Source organism: Rhinoderma darwinii, chromosome 4 (assembly GCF_050947455.1).
Source record: "Rhinoderma darwinii isolate aRhiDar2 chromosome 4, aRhiDar2.hap1, whole genome shotgun sequence".
NCBI classification, from domain to species: Eukaryota; Metazoa; Chordata; class Amphibia; order Anura; family Rhinodermatidae; genus Rhinoderma; species Rhinoderma darwinii.
Window position 1 is genome coordinate 283909540 of NC_134690.1, and position 13965 is coordinate 283923504.

General features: G+C 43.1%; 1 protein-coding gene across 1 annotated transcript in view; it reads left to right on the top strand.

Moving 5' to 3' along the window:
• The window catches only part of PLG (plasminogen), a 107376-nt gene that overhangs the window by 41061 nt on the left and 52350 nt on the right, over nucleotides 1-13965 (top strand). The window contains exon 7 of the mRNA XM_075862560.1: nucleotides 12147-12265. Coding sequence (XP_075718675.1) covers nucleotides 12147-12265 — 119 coding nt within the window. The remainder of the gene's footprint in view (nucleotides 1-12146; nucleotides 12266-13965) is intronic.

The window sequence follows — 13965 nt, forward strand, 5'->3', positions numbered from 1 at the left end:
CTTCGTCCCATCATTCAGGTACAGGTTGATCTTAGTTTCATCTGTCCAAAGAATGCTGTTCCCGAACTCGTCTAGCTTCTTTAGATGTTTTTTGGCAAAGTCTAATCTTGCCTTTCTATTTTTGACGCTGATTAATGGTTTGCACCTTGTGGTGAACCCTCTGTATTTGCTCTCATGAAGTCTAATCTTTATGGTAGACTTAGATGCTGATACACCCAGGGGCGTAACTAGGGAAGACTGGGCCCCATAGCAAACTTTTGACTGGGGCCCCCCGCTCCCCTGGGTATCACACAACCCCCCTTTGTAGATAGTGCCTCCCTATAGATTCCGCCACGCAGCGCCCCTATAGGTAGCACCATACAGCCCCCTGTAGATAGCGCCATACACAGCCCCCTGTAGTTAACGCCTTACAGAACCCCCCCTAGATAACGCCACACAGCCCTCCCCCTGTAGATAACACCATACAGCCCCCCTGTAGATAAAGCCATACAGCCCCAAATCCCCCCTGTAGATAATGCCATACAGCCCCCTGTAGATAACGCCATACAGCCCCCTGTAGATAACACCATACAACCCCCCTGTAGATCATGCCATACAGCCCCCCTGTATATAACACCATACAGACCCCCCCTGTAGATAACGCCATACAGCCCCCCCCCCAAAAAAAACGGCCTATAGTTTGTCCTACAAAAGAGATGTATCCCCTATCCACAGGATAGGGGATACATGTGTGATCGCTGGCAGTGATAAGGAGAATGGGGGACTTAACCTAGGACTTCTGGGCTCTGCGCAGTTCAATAAAAATGAAAGGAGCTCTGGTCACGCATGCGCACAAGCGGTGCACAAGTCATTTCTACGGAGCTGCCGACAGACCCCGAGGTTTGTCATGGAGAACCTTGGAGGACTTTCGGTCCCCTGTTCTCCTTATCGCTGGATGTCCCAGCGATCACACATGTATCCCCTATCCTGTGGATAGGGGATGCATGTATTTTGTAGGAACAACCCCTTCAGTGGCGTCACGCTGTAGCAGCCATAGCGGCTGCTAGCGGAGCCTCCGGCCATGGGGGGGGGGCCGTGCCGGCGGGTGGCACGGGCCCCCTCATGCTGCGGGCCCCGTAGCAGTCGCTACCGTTGCTATAGCGGTAGTTACACCACTGGATACACCTATTTCCAGGAGAGTATCCTTCACTTGGGTAGATGTTGTGAAGGGGTTGTTCTCCACCATGGAAAGGATTCTGCGATTATCCACCACTGTTGTCTTCCGTGGATGTCCAGGCCTTTTAGAGTTCACGAGATCACCAGTGTGCTCTTTTTTTTCAAGAATGTACCAAACGGTTGATTTGGCCACTCCTAACATTTGTGCGATCTTTCCGATGGATCTCTTAATTTTCTTCAGCCTAACGATGGTCTGTTTCACTTTCATTGAGAGCTTCTTTGACCTCATGTTATGAGTACACAGCAACAGCTTACAAATGCTAATGCCACACCTGGAATCAACTCCAGACCTTTTACCTGCTTAATTAATGATGGATTAACGAGGGAATAGCACATGAAGCGCATTAAATAGCTTTTGAAATAATTGTCCAATTACCTTTGGTCCCTTGAAAAAGAGGCAGCTACATATTAAAGAGCTGTAATTCCTAAACCCTTCCTCAAATTAGGATGTGAATACAATCAAATTAAAGCTGAGAGTTTGCACTTTAAGCCCATATTGATTATATAGCTGTATATACAATATGTTTTGGTAAACAGCTAAAATGCCAAAACTTTTGTCACTGTCCAAATAATTCTGGACCTAACTGTATAATGTATCAGTGCCCACATAGTGCCACAGTGTCCATGTGGCTAGAGACACACACACAGTGCCCATGTAGATAATGCCTACATAGTGGTACACTGCCCATGTAGATAGTACCACACCCCTTCCCTGTAGATAGCGCCACACCCCCTCCCCTGCCAGGGATTCTGCTTCTGGAGTTGTCCCTGATGTCAGTCTCCATGTATAGACAGTGACGCTCTGGCCGGAGATACCGCCATCTCAAAGCTCCTGACATCACTGTTTATATATTGACAGTGACGTCAGGGGCTCCTCCAGGAGCAGAATTCCTGGCCAGAGTGTTGCAATGCTTTGGGCGGGGATTCTGGAGTCTCAAAGCCCCTGACGTCAATGTACAGTGACATCAAGGGCTGCTCCAGGAACTAAATCCTCGCCCAGAGCATTGCTTCCTCTCTGAGCGTGGATCCCGTCATCTCACAGTCCCCGATGTCACTGTCCATGAGTACAGTGACGTCAAGGGCTCCTACAGGAGCGAAATCCCCGGCAGAGTGTTGCTGTCACTCTGGCCGGGAATTATGGCATTGCAAAGCCCCTAGTGTCACTGTCCATATATGGACAGTTGATCCAAGGGTTTAGGAGTATGTGCAGCACAGCAAAGCCTCCAGAGCAAACAGGTGCCGGCCTCCAGGAATCCGACTTGAAGATCCTACAGTGTGCAGACAAGAACAAGAGAAAGAGGCAGCACTCTAAGTTGATGCTTGACAAAGGCTGCATTGAGCAGCTGAAAAGTTGCACTACTTCTTGCACATATCGGAGAATAAATCTATCTATTTGATATTTTCAACTTGGAGTGCTGCCTCTTTCTCTTGTTCTTGTCTGCATATATGGACAGAGACGTCAAGGGCTTTCCCAAGACAGGAGTACCTGGCCAAAGCGCTTGCGATACACAGCCCCCTGGGGACTCCACAGTTGAAAGCCCCTGATATCACTGTCCATATATGGACTGTGATGTCAGGGGGTTTCCCCAGTTTCCATGCTTAAAGTAGCTCTTTGCCCAGGGAATCCCCTTGTGAGGGCCAGGATCAGTTTTTATCGGCTGTTACAAGGATGGCTTTTTAAAAAACGTCCATTAAAAACTGATCAATTGACTTCTATGGGGGCTGTAAAAACGGACGAAAATAGAACACATTCTATTTTTTGATGGCCTGTATTCACGGGCAGTTAAAAAGAATGGCTTGGTGAATACACCCATAGAACTCCATCGTTCTGAAAGCGGCCATGTGACGGCCCTTAAAAAATGGCCACCACATGGTCGTGTGAATATAGCCAAACTGTATATAGCCAGTCTCAGGGTCTGCCTGGGCAACTTTATACTATGTGTGTATAAGTATAAAGTTGCAAGAGCAGCCCCCTGGAGACCAGCTTTATACACACTCCAGGTGCTACCTAGCAGCATTCTCCTCTTAAGTAGACGACAGACAGCGAATAGTGTTATTAGAATAAGTAGCCTTTAAGCAGGAGCAGAACACTACGTCCCAGAGGTCATGGTCACATGACCTAACCCTTACTCTGCGAGTACTGATTTGTTGGAACAACTTCGGTCTCCTCATCTATTCTCTTGCTGCATTGGCTGGCACTGTGACGCTGTGGTTCGGTAAAGGCTGAGGATCCGGGTGGTCTACTGGCCAGGTATCTGAAAACTGTGGGATATTGGGGAAGAGGAGGAGGAAAGTGTTCAGGCAGGATGACCTAGCATGAAGGCAGATTCCAGGAATACGGCGGTTAGCTGGGATAAACAACCCGAGACAGTGCTGTCCATGCTTAACAACAGGCTGTGCACACGGGTCTCCCCAGTGCATGGTGATTGCTCCTGTATGGGCAGCTGGGTATAGTCCATACTGGTGGAGAGAGAGAAGAGGGGGCTGTATAGACTATGTATTCACTGTATACCTATACAGTAGGATATGTCACAATATTCCATCGTAGGTATACATCGTGACTCTTGACTTATACCTCCGATGGAAAGATGAAAACGCAGTGTAGAAGGGGCTGAATTCCACGGCACTGTACATATGAATTACAGAAGTTTTTAAATACATAATATGAGACAATAAAAACAAGTAGAATAAACATGAACTTGGTGAGTGACAGACTGGTGCAGAAAGAGTGAAGGCCCTGCCTGCAAGAGCTTGCAATCTACTAGGTAAAGGGAAGGAGACAGAAGGTTAGGGTAGAAGCTATTTATCTGGTAGTGTAGTGGTGGCAGGCAGGGCCATCCTTAGCCATTTTGTGGCCCACAGCAAGGGTTAAAGGCTATGGACACCTTTGAAAGGCAATTATTTTTTTTTTTTTTATAAAAAGTTGTATCATTGTGCTTGGTGCAACTTTACAAATTGTCCATACAAAGCAGCTGTATCTAGCGCTATTCACTGAATCCGTCAGTGCCTGTCACGTTCACTGACAGCGGGTTTAGTAACGTGGTCAGAGACTCGAAGGACCCGCTGTCACTGAAACCGTCAGGTCCGTGGGAATGACGTATTCAGTGAATAGCACTAGATACAGCTGCTCTGGCTTTTGGAGCTCAGATTTTGCTGGATTGGTTTCTCGGCACCATGTCGCTTTTGAGAAAGCCCCTAAGGTACCAGTACATTGGAAATTCCTTTGAAAAACTACACCCTTTGAGGAATTAATCTAGCATTTTGACCCCACATGTTTTTCATACATTTTATTAGAATTGGGCAGTGAAAATAAAAAAAATTTCCAATAAGATGTAGATTTAGCGCAAAATGTTTAATTTTCTCAAAATATTAAAGGAGGAAAAGAACCCCAACATTTGTAAAGCAATCTCTCCCGAGTACGGCAATACCCATATGAGCGCCATTTGGCTTTTGGAGTGCAGATTTTTCTGGATTGGTTTCTGGGCACCATGTTGCATTTGCAGAGCCCCTGTGGGATCAAAACAGTGGAAACCCCCCCAGAAGTGAACTCATTTTGGAAACTACACACCTCAAGGTATTCACCGAGGGGTGTAGTGAGTATATTAACCCCACAAAAGTTTTCCAGAAATTAGTGTGCTCTCGATGTTGCAGAGTGAAAATGACAATTTTTCATGGGTATGCCAATTCAGTATCCAATATGTGGTGCCCAGCTTGTGCCACCATGAAAAGACAGCTCTCTAATTATTATGCTGTGTTTCCTCATCCTACATGTGGCTGTAATCTTTTGCCTGAACATTCAACAGGGCTTAGGAGTGAAAGAGCACCATGCAAAATTGAGGCCTAATTTGGCGATTTGCAAAGTATTGGTTCTCAATTGCAGAGACTGTAAAATAATAAAAAAAAGTGACACAATTTTGGAAACTACGCCCATCAAGGTATTTAGTAAGGGGTGTAGTGAGCATTTTGACCCCTTCAGGTCTTTTCCATAAATGAGTGCTGCGGATGGTGCAAAGTAAAAATTGCAATTTTCCTTAGATATGCCATTTCAGTGGCAAACATGTTGTGCCCAGTTTGTGCCACTGGAGACACACACCCCAAAAATTGTTAAAAGGGTTCTACCGGGTATGGCAATGCCATTTATGTGGAAGTAAACTGCTGTTTGGGCACAGTGTAGGGTTCAGAAGCACCATTTGACTTTTGGAGCGCGGATTTTCCTTGGTAGTAGTTTTGTTTGAGTATTTTTGGTATTTCATTTTATATTGTGGGGGGCATGTGTAAGCTGTGCGGAGTACATTAGAGCATAATAAGGTTGTATAATAATGGGTTAAAAAAACAAAACAATAAAATAATCCATAGTGTGTGTTAGGGCGGATTTAGACGAACGTGTAATACGTCCGTGCAACGCGCGTGCTTTTCACGCGCGTCGCACGGACCTATGTTAGTCTATAAGGCCGTGCAGACAGTCCGTGATTTTCACGCAGCGTATGTCCGCTGCGTGAAACGCACTACATGTCCTATATTTGTGCGTTGTTTGCGCATCACGCACCCATTGAAGATTGTTGGACGCGCGTTTTTCACGCAACATCAGTCACGTGCTTTTCTGTTTACAAACATACTGTCCAGGGTGCAACATAACACTCACTGTCCAGGGTGCTGAAAGAGTTAAACTATTTCAGCACCCTGGACAGTGAGTTCCGATCCCAATATACATGAACGTGTAAAAAAAAAAAGAAGTTCTGACTTACCGATAACTCCCGGCTTCTTCCTCCAGTCTGACCTCCCGGGATGACAATTCAGTCCAAGTGACAGCTCCAGCCAATCACAGGCCAAACACAGGCTGCAGCGGTCACATGGACTGCCGCGTCATCCAGGGAGGTGGGGCCCGATGTCAAGAGAGGCGCGTCACCAAGGACGCGTCACCAAGGCAACGGCCGGAAGGGAAGTTCTCGGTAAGTACGAACTTTTTCTTTTTTTTTAACAGGTTTCTCGATATTGTGATCGGCATTCACTGTCGAGGGTGCTGAAAGAGTTACTGCCGATCAGTTAACTCTTTCAGCACCCTGGACAGTGACTGACGTCGACAAGACTCATCTCTATGATGGCGGCTGCGCGAAAATCACGCAGCCGTGCATCATACACGGATGACACACGCAGCTGTCAAGTGGTTTTTGCGCGCGCAAAACGCCGCGTTTTTTGCGCTCGCAAAAACGCACCGTTCGTCTGAATCAGCCCTTACGCTGTGAAGCAATCCTGTACAGGCCAGTGTTGCACTGATAAATGTCCTTCCTTATCCCCCTTTTGGCCCACACTCCGCACCTTACCAGTTTAGGGAATTTTGCTGGGAAAGTTTTGTCCTGGTATAATATGGGCACACTCACTCCAGTAGATATGTTTGAGCTCTCCCCTTCCTGATTTTAGGGCCTTGATAAATCACCTCTTGAAACAGAAGAAATGTTTCCCTTGGACCTTCACTACTGCATATTTTTTTCTTTCCCTACTTATATGAGCCTTAACTTATTTAATTTTTTTCATAGACGTAGGGCAGTTTTTATTCGTACTATTTTTGGGTACATGCGACTTTTTGATCACATTTTATTCTATTTTTTTGGAGGCCAGATGACCAAAAAACAGCAATTCTGGCATAGTTTTTTTTTTTTTTTTTTTATACAGAGTTCACCATGCATTATAATTTACATGTTAACTTTATTCTGCGGGTCAGTACGATTCCGGAGACACTAAATTGATAGCACTTTTTTATGTTTTACTTTTTGCATTATAAAATAAATAAAAAGTCATTTTTAAAATAAAAAGTAAATATATTGTGAGAACTATAAGGTTTTTTTTTTTTTCATCGATGGAGCTGTATGAGGGCTTGTTGTTTGCGAGATAGCTATAGTTTTTATAGGTACCATTTTTAGATACATGCAACTTTTTGATTACCTTTTATTCAAATTTTTGGAAGGCAATGTGACAATAATTTTTTTTTTACTTTTACAGCGTTCACCGCGCGGGATAATTAACATAATGTTTTTATAGTTCAGGCCGTTATGAACGCGGCGATACCAAATATGAATGGTTTAATTTTTTTTCAATAATAAAGGATTTGATAAGGGAAAAAGGGCAATTGTTTTATTTTATTACTTGAAACATTAATATTTTTAATTTTTACTTTTTTTTGGTTCCTCTAGGGAACTTGAAGGTCCAACTGTCTGATTTCTGTTCTAATACATTTCACTACCTATGTAGTGTAATCTATTAGAACTGTCAGTCGATCACTGATAGCAAGCCGATTAGGCTCCGTCACCAGACAGGGCCTAATCGGCTTCGTAATTGGCAGACCAGGAGGCCATTGTTAGGCCTCCTGCTGCCATTGCAGCCATCGGCACCCCTGTGATTGCATTGCCGAGGTGCCGTTTTGGCTACAAACCACTAAGATGCAGCAATCGCTTTTAATCGCAGCATCTTAGGGGTTAATGCCAGGAAACGGTGCTAGCTCTGATCCATACTATTACAGCAGGGTGTCAGCTGTAACATATAACTGACAACTGCCGCTGAAGATGCATGCTCAATTTCTGAGCCCGCACAATCTTCCCGTCACTACCGGTAGCATTATAAGCCCCGTCTCCGGGTGGAGCCTAGGAGGCTAACATAGTCAGCAGACCGGAAGACCAGTGTTAGGCCTCCGGTGACCTCGTCGCTGGGGTACCAATTGGCTACAAACACCTTAAATGCAGCAGTCGCGTTTAACCGCTGCATTTAAGGGGTTAATGGCAGGGAAAGGGGATGACTTTGGTCCCGACATTACAGCAGTAACATACAGCTGACACCCATGGCTGATGGCACAGACTCAGCTTCTGAGCCCGAGCCATCCATTTGTCGTAAGTATACAACAAATTGTTGGAAGCACTAGCTTTCCATGACGTATACTTAGGGGTTAAAGAATAAACCAGTAAATAAATAGTCAAATGAACAGCGTGGCCCCAATTACTCAACTACTTCCAGCGCTACACAGCCCTGATTGATTTCCACTAGAGCAGGCGGATCAACAGTGTGGGGTCAGCTTGTTTTAGGGAAAGCAACCACCAGGTAGCCCGGCAAGGCACTAATTGAGGATTTGTGGGGGTGACGCAATGCTGTCCATTTGGTTTTTAATTTTATTTAATGAACACGTGATATGCTTAGATAGAGGGCCGTAGCAGACAGTATCACACATAATAGGCTTAAATACACACATGATAGGATAGATACATGGCTTAGCAGTTTCACACATGATATTCTTAGTTGCAGGGCCCCTTCACACATGATAGGCTAAGAGACAGACCCCAGGTAGACAGTATCACACATGATAGGCTTAGAAACAGAACCTCAGCAGACAGTATCACACATGATAGGTTAAGATACAGGGCCCCAACAGACAGTATTACACATGATAGGCTTAGATATATGGCCCCAGCAGACAGTATCACACATGATAGGCTTAGATACAGGGCCCCAGCAGACAATATCACATATGAAAGGCCTAGATACAGGGCCCCAGCAGAAAGTATCCATCAATATACTTACCCTCTCCACTGCTAAATCAAGTTCTTTTCACCTCCAGGGCACAGTGTCAAGACATTATGTGTGTCGCGCATACAATGTCCTGACACAGGGAGGGTTAGGGTGTACTTTACTACATGTGCCTCACTTAGTAAATGTTAAGAGACGTGGTGCATGCGTTGGCAAGTGCGAGGCCCAGGGCCCCAAGGAATGACCCTGGTAGCAGGTTATTGTAGGTTGTAAGCTTTTCTAAAGAGGTGGGTTTTCAGGTTTATTTTGAAGGTTTGGACAGTGGGAGATATTTTGATATGTTGGGGTAGTGAGTTTCAGAGTATGGATGATACATGGGATAAATATTAAAGGCTATGATGTGAGAAGCAGACAAGAGAAAAGCAGAAAAGAAGGTCTTACTAGGACAGGAGAAGATATAGGGAGAATAAGGTGGAGATTAGAGATGAGATGAGCAAATCAATTCTATACAAATCAAATTGGGTCCAAAAATTAGACGAATTTCAAAATTTTCGAGGTTCGTGGTCCACAAATCACAGTAAAATGGTGCCTGGTGGCAAGCAGGAGCAGCCACTACAGAGATTAGAAAAAGGATGGAAGGACAAGCTTCCCCATAATGCCTTTCAGGCAGCCATCCCAAGATGTGCTGTGGTTATTCTTCCCTCTACCCATATTTGTAGCTTACACTTTCACATTACATGCTGGCTTCAAAGGGGTTAACTTGGATATAGCCAAGAAGACATCATAGAGTTAGACTTAACTTTTCAGGGCAATTGGGCCGTTTTAAATTTGTGGTGAATTTATTCGGATTGAATAGGAAGACCGTTTCAACCAAATAAAATTTTGGGAAATTCATTCTTCTCTAGCGGAGATGTATGTAGGGGACAAATTTTATGCTCTCATTTAAGTCATGGTTAGTTTTTTTTAAATGATTTCACTTGGCAATGGGTAGCCAGTGAAGGGACTGGCAGAGGGGGGAGGCAGTAGAGAACCGAAGGTAGAGGTAGATGAACCGGGCAGTATAGTTGAGGTTGGATTGGAGGGGTGCAAGCGTGTTAACTGGGAGGCCACAGAGAAGGATGTTGCAGTAGTCTACGCGGTAGATAATAAGGGCATGTACAAGCATTATTGTTGACATGTAAGAAATATTTTACAGGTGGAGGCGGCAGGAGGTGGTAAGGGTTTTTATGTGTGGTCTGAAGAATAGCGCATAATCAAAGGGTATGCTGAGGAAGCAGACTTGTGAGACTGGGGAATGTATTGAGCCATTAACTGTGATTGATAGTTCTAGTAAAAGGGTTGAGTGAAATGGGGGAAAGATGATGAATTTAGTTTTCTCCATGTTGAGTTTTAGGAAGCGAGAGGAGATTGCTGATAGACACTCTGGAGCTCTGGATAGCAGAGAGGTAACTTCAGGGCCACAGAGGTAAAGTTGTGAGTTGACAGCAAAATCTTGTATTGAAAGCCATGGGATTTTATGAGCTGTCCTAGGCCAAAGGTATAGATAAAGAAGATCAGGTGTCCCTGGACAGAGGACACAAACAGGGAGACTTCAAGAAAAGGTGGTGGTGTGCGAGTGGGAGATAATAAGTGTGCAGTTGGTGAGGTATGAGGAGATCCAGTAGAGTATTTGTAACAGGAATAAATAGGGTCGACCATGTCAAAGGCGGAGGACAGTTCTGGAAGAAGGAGCACAGAGTAATGTCATGAGGCCTTGGCTGTTAACAGAACATTAGTGACTTTTGTAAGGGACGTTATAGTAGAATGACGGGGTATGAAGCCATACTGTAGATAGTAAATTAGAGAGTTGGTGAGAGGTGGGGGGACATTAATCCTGTTTTTTTTTAAGGCAAATGGGAGTAGCAAGTTGGGCAATAGGTGGACATAGAGATCCACTCTATGTCCAGCTATGACCCAACTTGCTACTCCCATTTGGTTAAGGGTTAAGGGACTGCTTCTTGAGGATGGGTGAGATAGTTGTATGTTTAAATGAAGAAGGGAAATTGCCAGAAGTTAATACTAGGCTTAAGCGATGAGTTACGGCTGGGATAAAGACAGGAATAAGGTTGAGAATCAGGTGGGATGGAATTGGCTCAAGGGCACAGGTGGTAAGAAGCGTAGGGTGGAAAGCTTTTCATAGAAAAAGGTGGAGAAGCAAGTTATAGAGGAAGAGCATTGAGAAGTTGTGAGGAGGAGTTGTGGGTCACATAGGTTGAAGCTGTTTCAATAGTGTTCATCTTGTGTTTGAAATAGTGTATGTATCAAAGTCCTCAGCTGATATGACAGATCTAGGAGGGGACACCAGGGGATGGAGTAGGGAGTTAAAACCGTTAAATAATTGTTAGGGGCTGTGGAACAGGGAAGATATAACACTAGGGAAATAGGCCTGCTTAGTAGAAGTGCAGATTTTACTTTTAGAAGTGCTTCTTTGTATGTTGCGAAGTCTTTTTTGCAGTGGGTTTTCTTACCATGTTGCTCAAATATTTCTTAGAAAATGTTTCTGTTACCTTTTTGAGTGGTCTTACCAGGTATGCTGATAAAATATTTGACAGCATGAAAACTTACAGGGTAGTTCAAAGGTTTCACTCATGATTATGTCTTCTTGTTAGCAGCCATAACTCATTTAAAACTAATCTGTGTGACTGTTGTCACGATCTGTGGGTATGTGGACCCACTGCGGTATAGCAGCTGGCCAAACAGGGTACAAAGTCAATGTCTATAGTTCGGATAAAGGTACCTGTCGCTATACAGACAGTAGCGATGGTTTAGGCTCGGATGGAACTCTAGCAGCAGGCAGACAACAGTTGCGGTGAAACACAGCGGGTGTAGCAGACGACACAACACGACAACAACTCTGTAAAGCCCAGGAAAACGGAAGCACGGGATACAGGGTACAGGTAGCAGGAACGGGATCACTGGGAACTGGAGAACACTCAAGGGACCATTTGCAGAGACTGACACGGGTAGGTATAAACAACGCTCAGGCAATGAAGGAAGGGGCACGGCCCTTCTTATAGTCCAGGGTGATCTGGGAGCAATCAGCTCAATCTCACATATGTGTGCACTCTGGCTCTTTAAGGCTGGATTGAGCTCGTGTTCGCACCCTAGTGGTCACTGTGGGACAGGACGGCCGCATGTGCTGGCATCTCTGGAGAGAAGTGCGTCGGCAGGATGAAAAGAGTTTGTGGTCAGTGACGACCGTTACAACTGTTAAGTAAAAACTGTCATAGAAGCCCTCAGAATCTGAACCAAAAAACACAAATGTATATTCCACATACATTTTGAATGTAAATATGGGTGTATTTCCAATAGAGGGATATTTGTTTCTCAGAAATAGTATTAAGGTAATTTTAATAACTTTATTTTTTCATTTCCTTTTTCAGCATTCCAGAGAAGAATTTAATAAATAACTATTGCCGCAACCCAGATGGAGAACCGAAACCATGGTGCTTTACTACTGATCCAAACACACGATGGGAATACTGTGATATTCCACGTTGTAGTGAGTTTCACTATTTTTCTCTTTTTCTAGACATGGCATTGTATTGTCAATTAGACAGGAGTTTGTTTGTTTTTTATACTCTATTCTATTTCAAATGTATTCGATTTTTGAAATTTCACATAAGCATTTGATATGGCAAATATGTGTATCAACAGATAACAATCTTCGGATTCAATAACAGTAGCAATTAGATTAAAGTGGTTGTAAAAAGGCAGTTAACTATGTAGACAATAAAAGTATTCTGACCATAGAGAGAAGGACTTACAGGCACCAAATGGATGGATTTACACATAATGGAATTTTTATATCGGAAAATTCCGCTGCGGAAGTTTACACCATGAATTCCTATGGGTGGAAAAATAATCTGCAACACATACAGTAAAACCTCTTTAAGATGATCACCACAAATATACATACATATGATATAAGGGAATTGAAAATCTGGCGCATAAAAATCTATTCCAAATCAGGAGTAGTCTTCTGAAAGAGGTGGTCTTTTGGGGAAGTTCCACTTCTATATGGTTTACATTTTTTCATAGAATTTTTCCAGAAATACATTCAGCAGCATTTTCTATATGTGTTGCGGATTTTGAATGCAGAATTTCATCATAGACTTCAATTAAATTATGAAATTATGCACCGAAATCTTCTATTCAAATCCATAAAAAATATGCCACTAATGTAATGTAAGGTTCACATTAATAATTAGGCATCCACATTGAATTAATTGTAATTGGCATAAGTTGAGGTACATAACACAAAAAATCTGTGTAGCAGTTCAGAGAGGCTTCTGAGTGCTTCAAAACCACTTAGAGTCAGCTGGTGAAGTGCTGGAGACTTTCTACAAAACTTTTTAGGCAGACACATAGTGCATAGCTTCAGTTCTTAGCAGAACTTGTAGGACTTACAGATCCAATCCTGGGCCATAGCAGCTTCAAACATCTCTTCTGCTGGCAAGAAAATCTTAAAGAGGAGAGTTCTGATTGAATAACATTTGCTGTTTATATTTGCTGGCTGATATCTAATAGTATCATGTGAGCTTTATTTTTATTATTTGAAATATGGAAATGCAAAATTAAAAAAATATTTTGACTAAATGAAACATGTTTTTAAGACCTACCATGACTTTTATGCATGTTCCAGGTTTTCAAGACAATAGTGAAAATGCCAATACTTTTGATAGATTAATTAAGAGGTTTTTTTGCTAAGCTCTGTGGGTAATGGTATTACGACTGGTGTATATATGAAAATTGCAGGGCTGTAATCTGTATATTAACCCATTTCTATGCTCACTTCACAGATTAGAAATAAAAAATATAAAACATGGTGGATCCAATTTACCATTTTTGTTACGTTGACTCTATCTTACATGGATTTATTTTCGTTTTTAAGTCAACACCCCAAGAGTAATTAAGATACCGTTTAGTGCTTGTCCATATAATTTTCATGAAACCCACATCAGATGGAAGCCAGTCTCTTTTGAAAGTGCATTTAACAAACATTCTCTTCAACTTTTTGATTTTGACCGCAATGTATTAGAGCATAGGATATGGTCCAATGTTAGGATAAGAGTTAAAAGTTTGTTGCACGTTCAAAAAATGTTGTAGTCACTTAAGTTTAACTATTAACTTCTAATTAAAAATGAGAGCAACCTTCTTTATACAACTGATGGCCGACAATTAAAATGGCATAAAATGAAA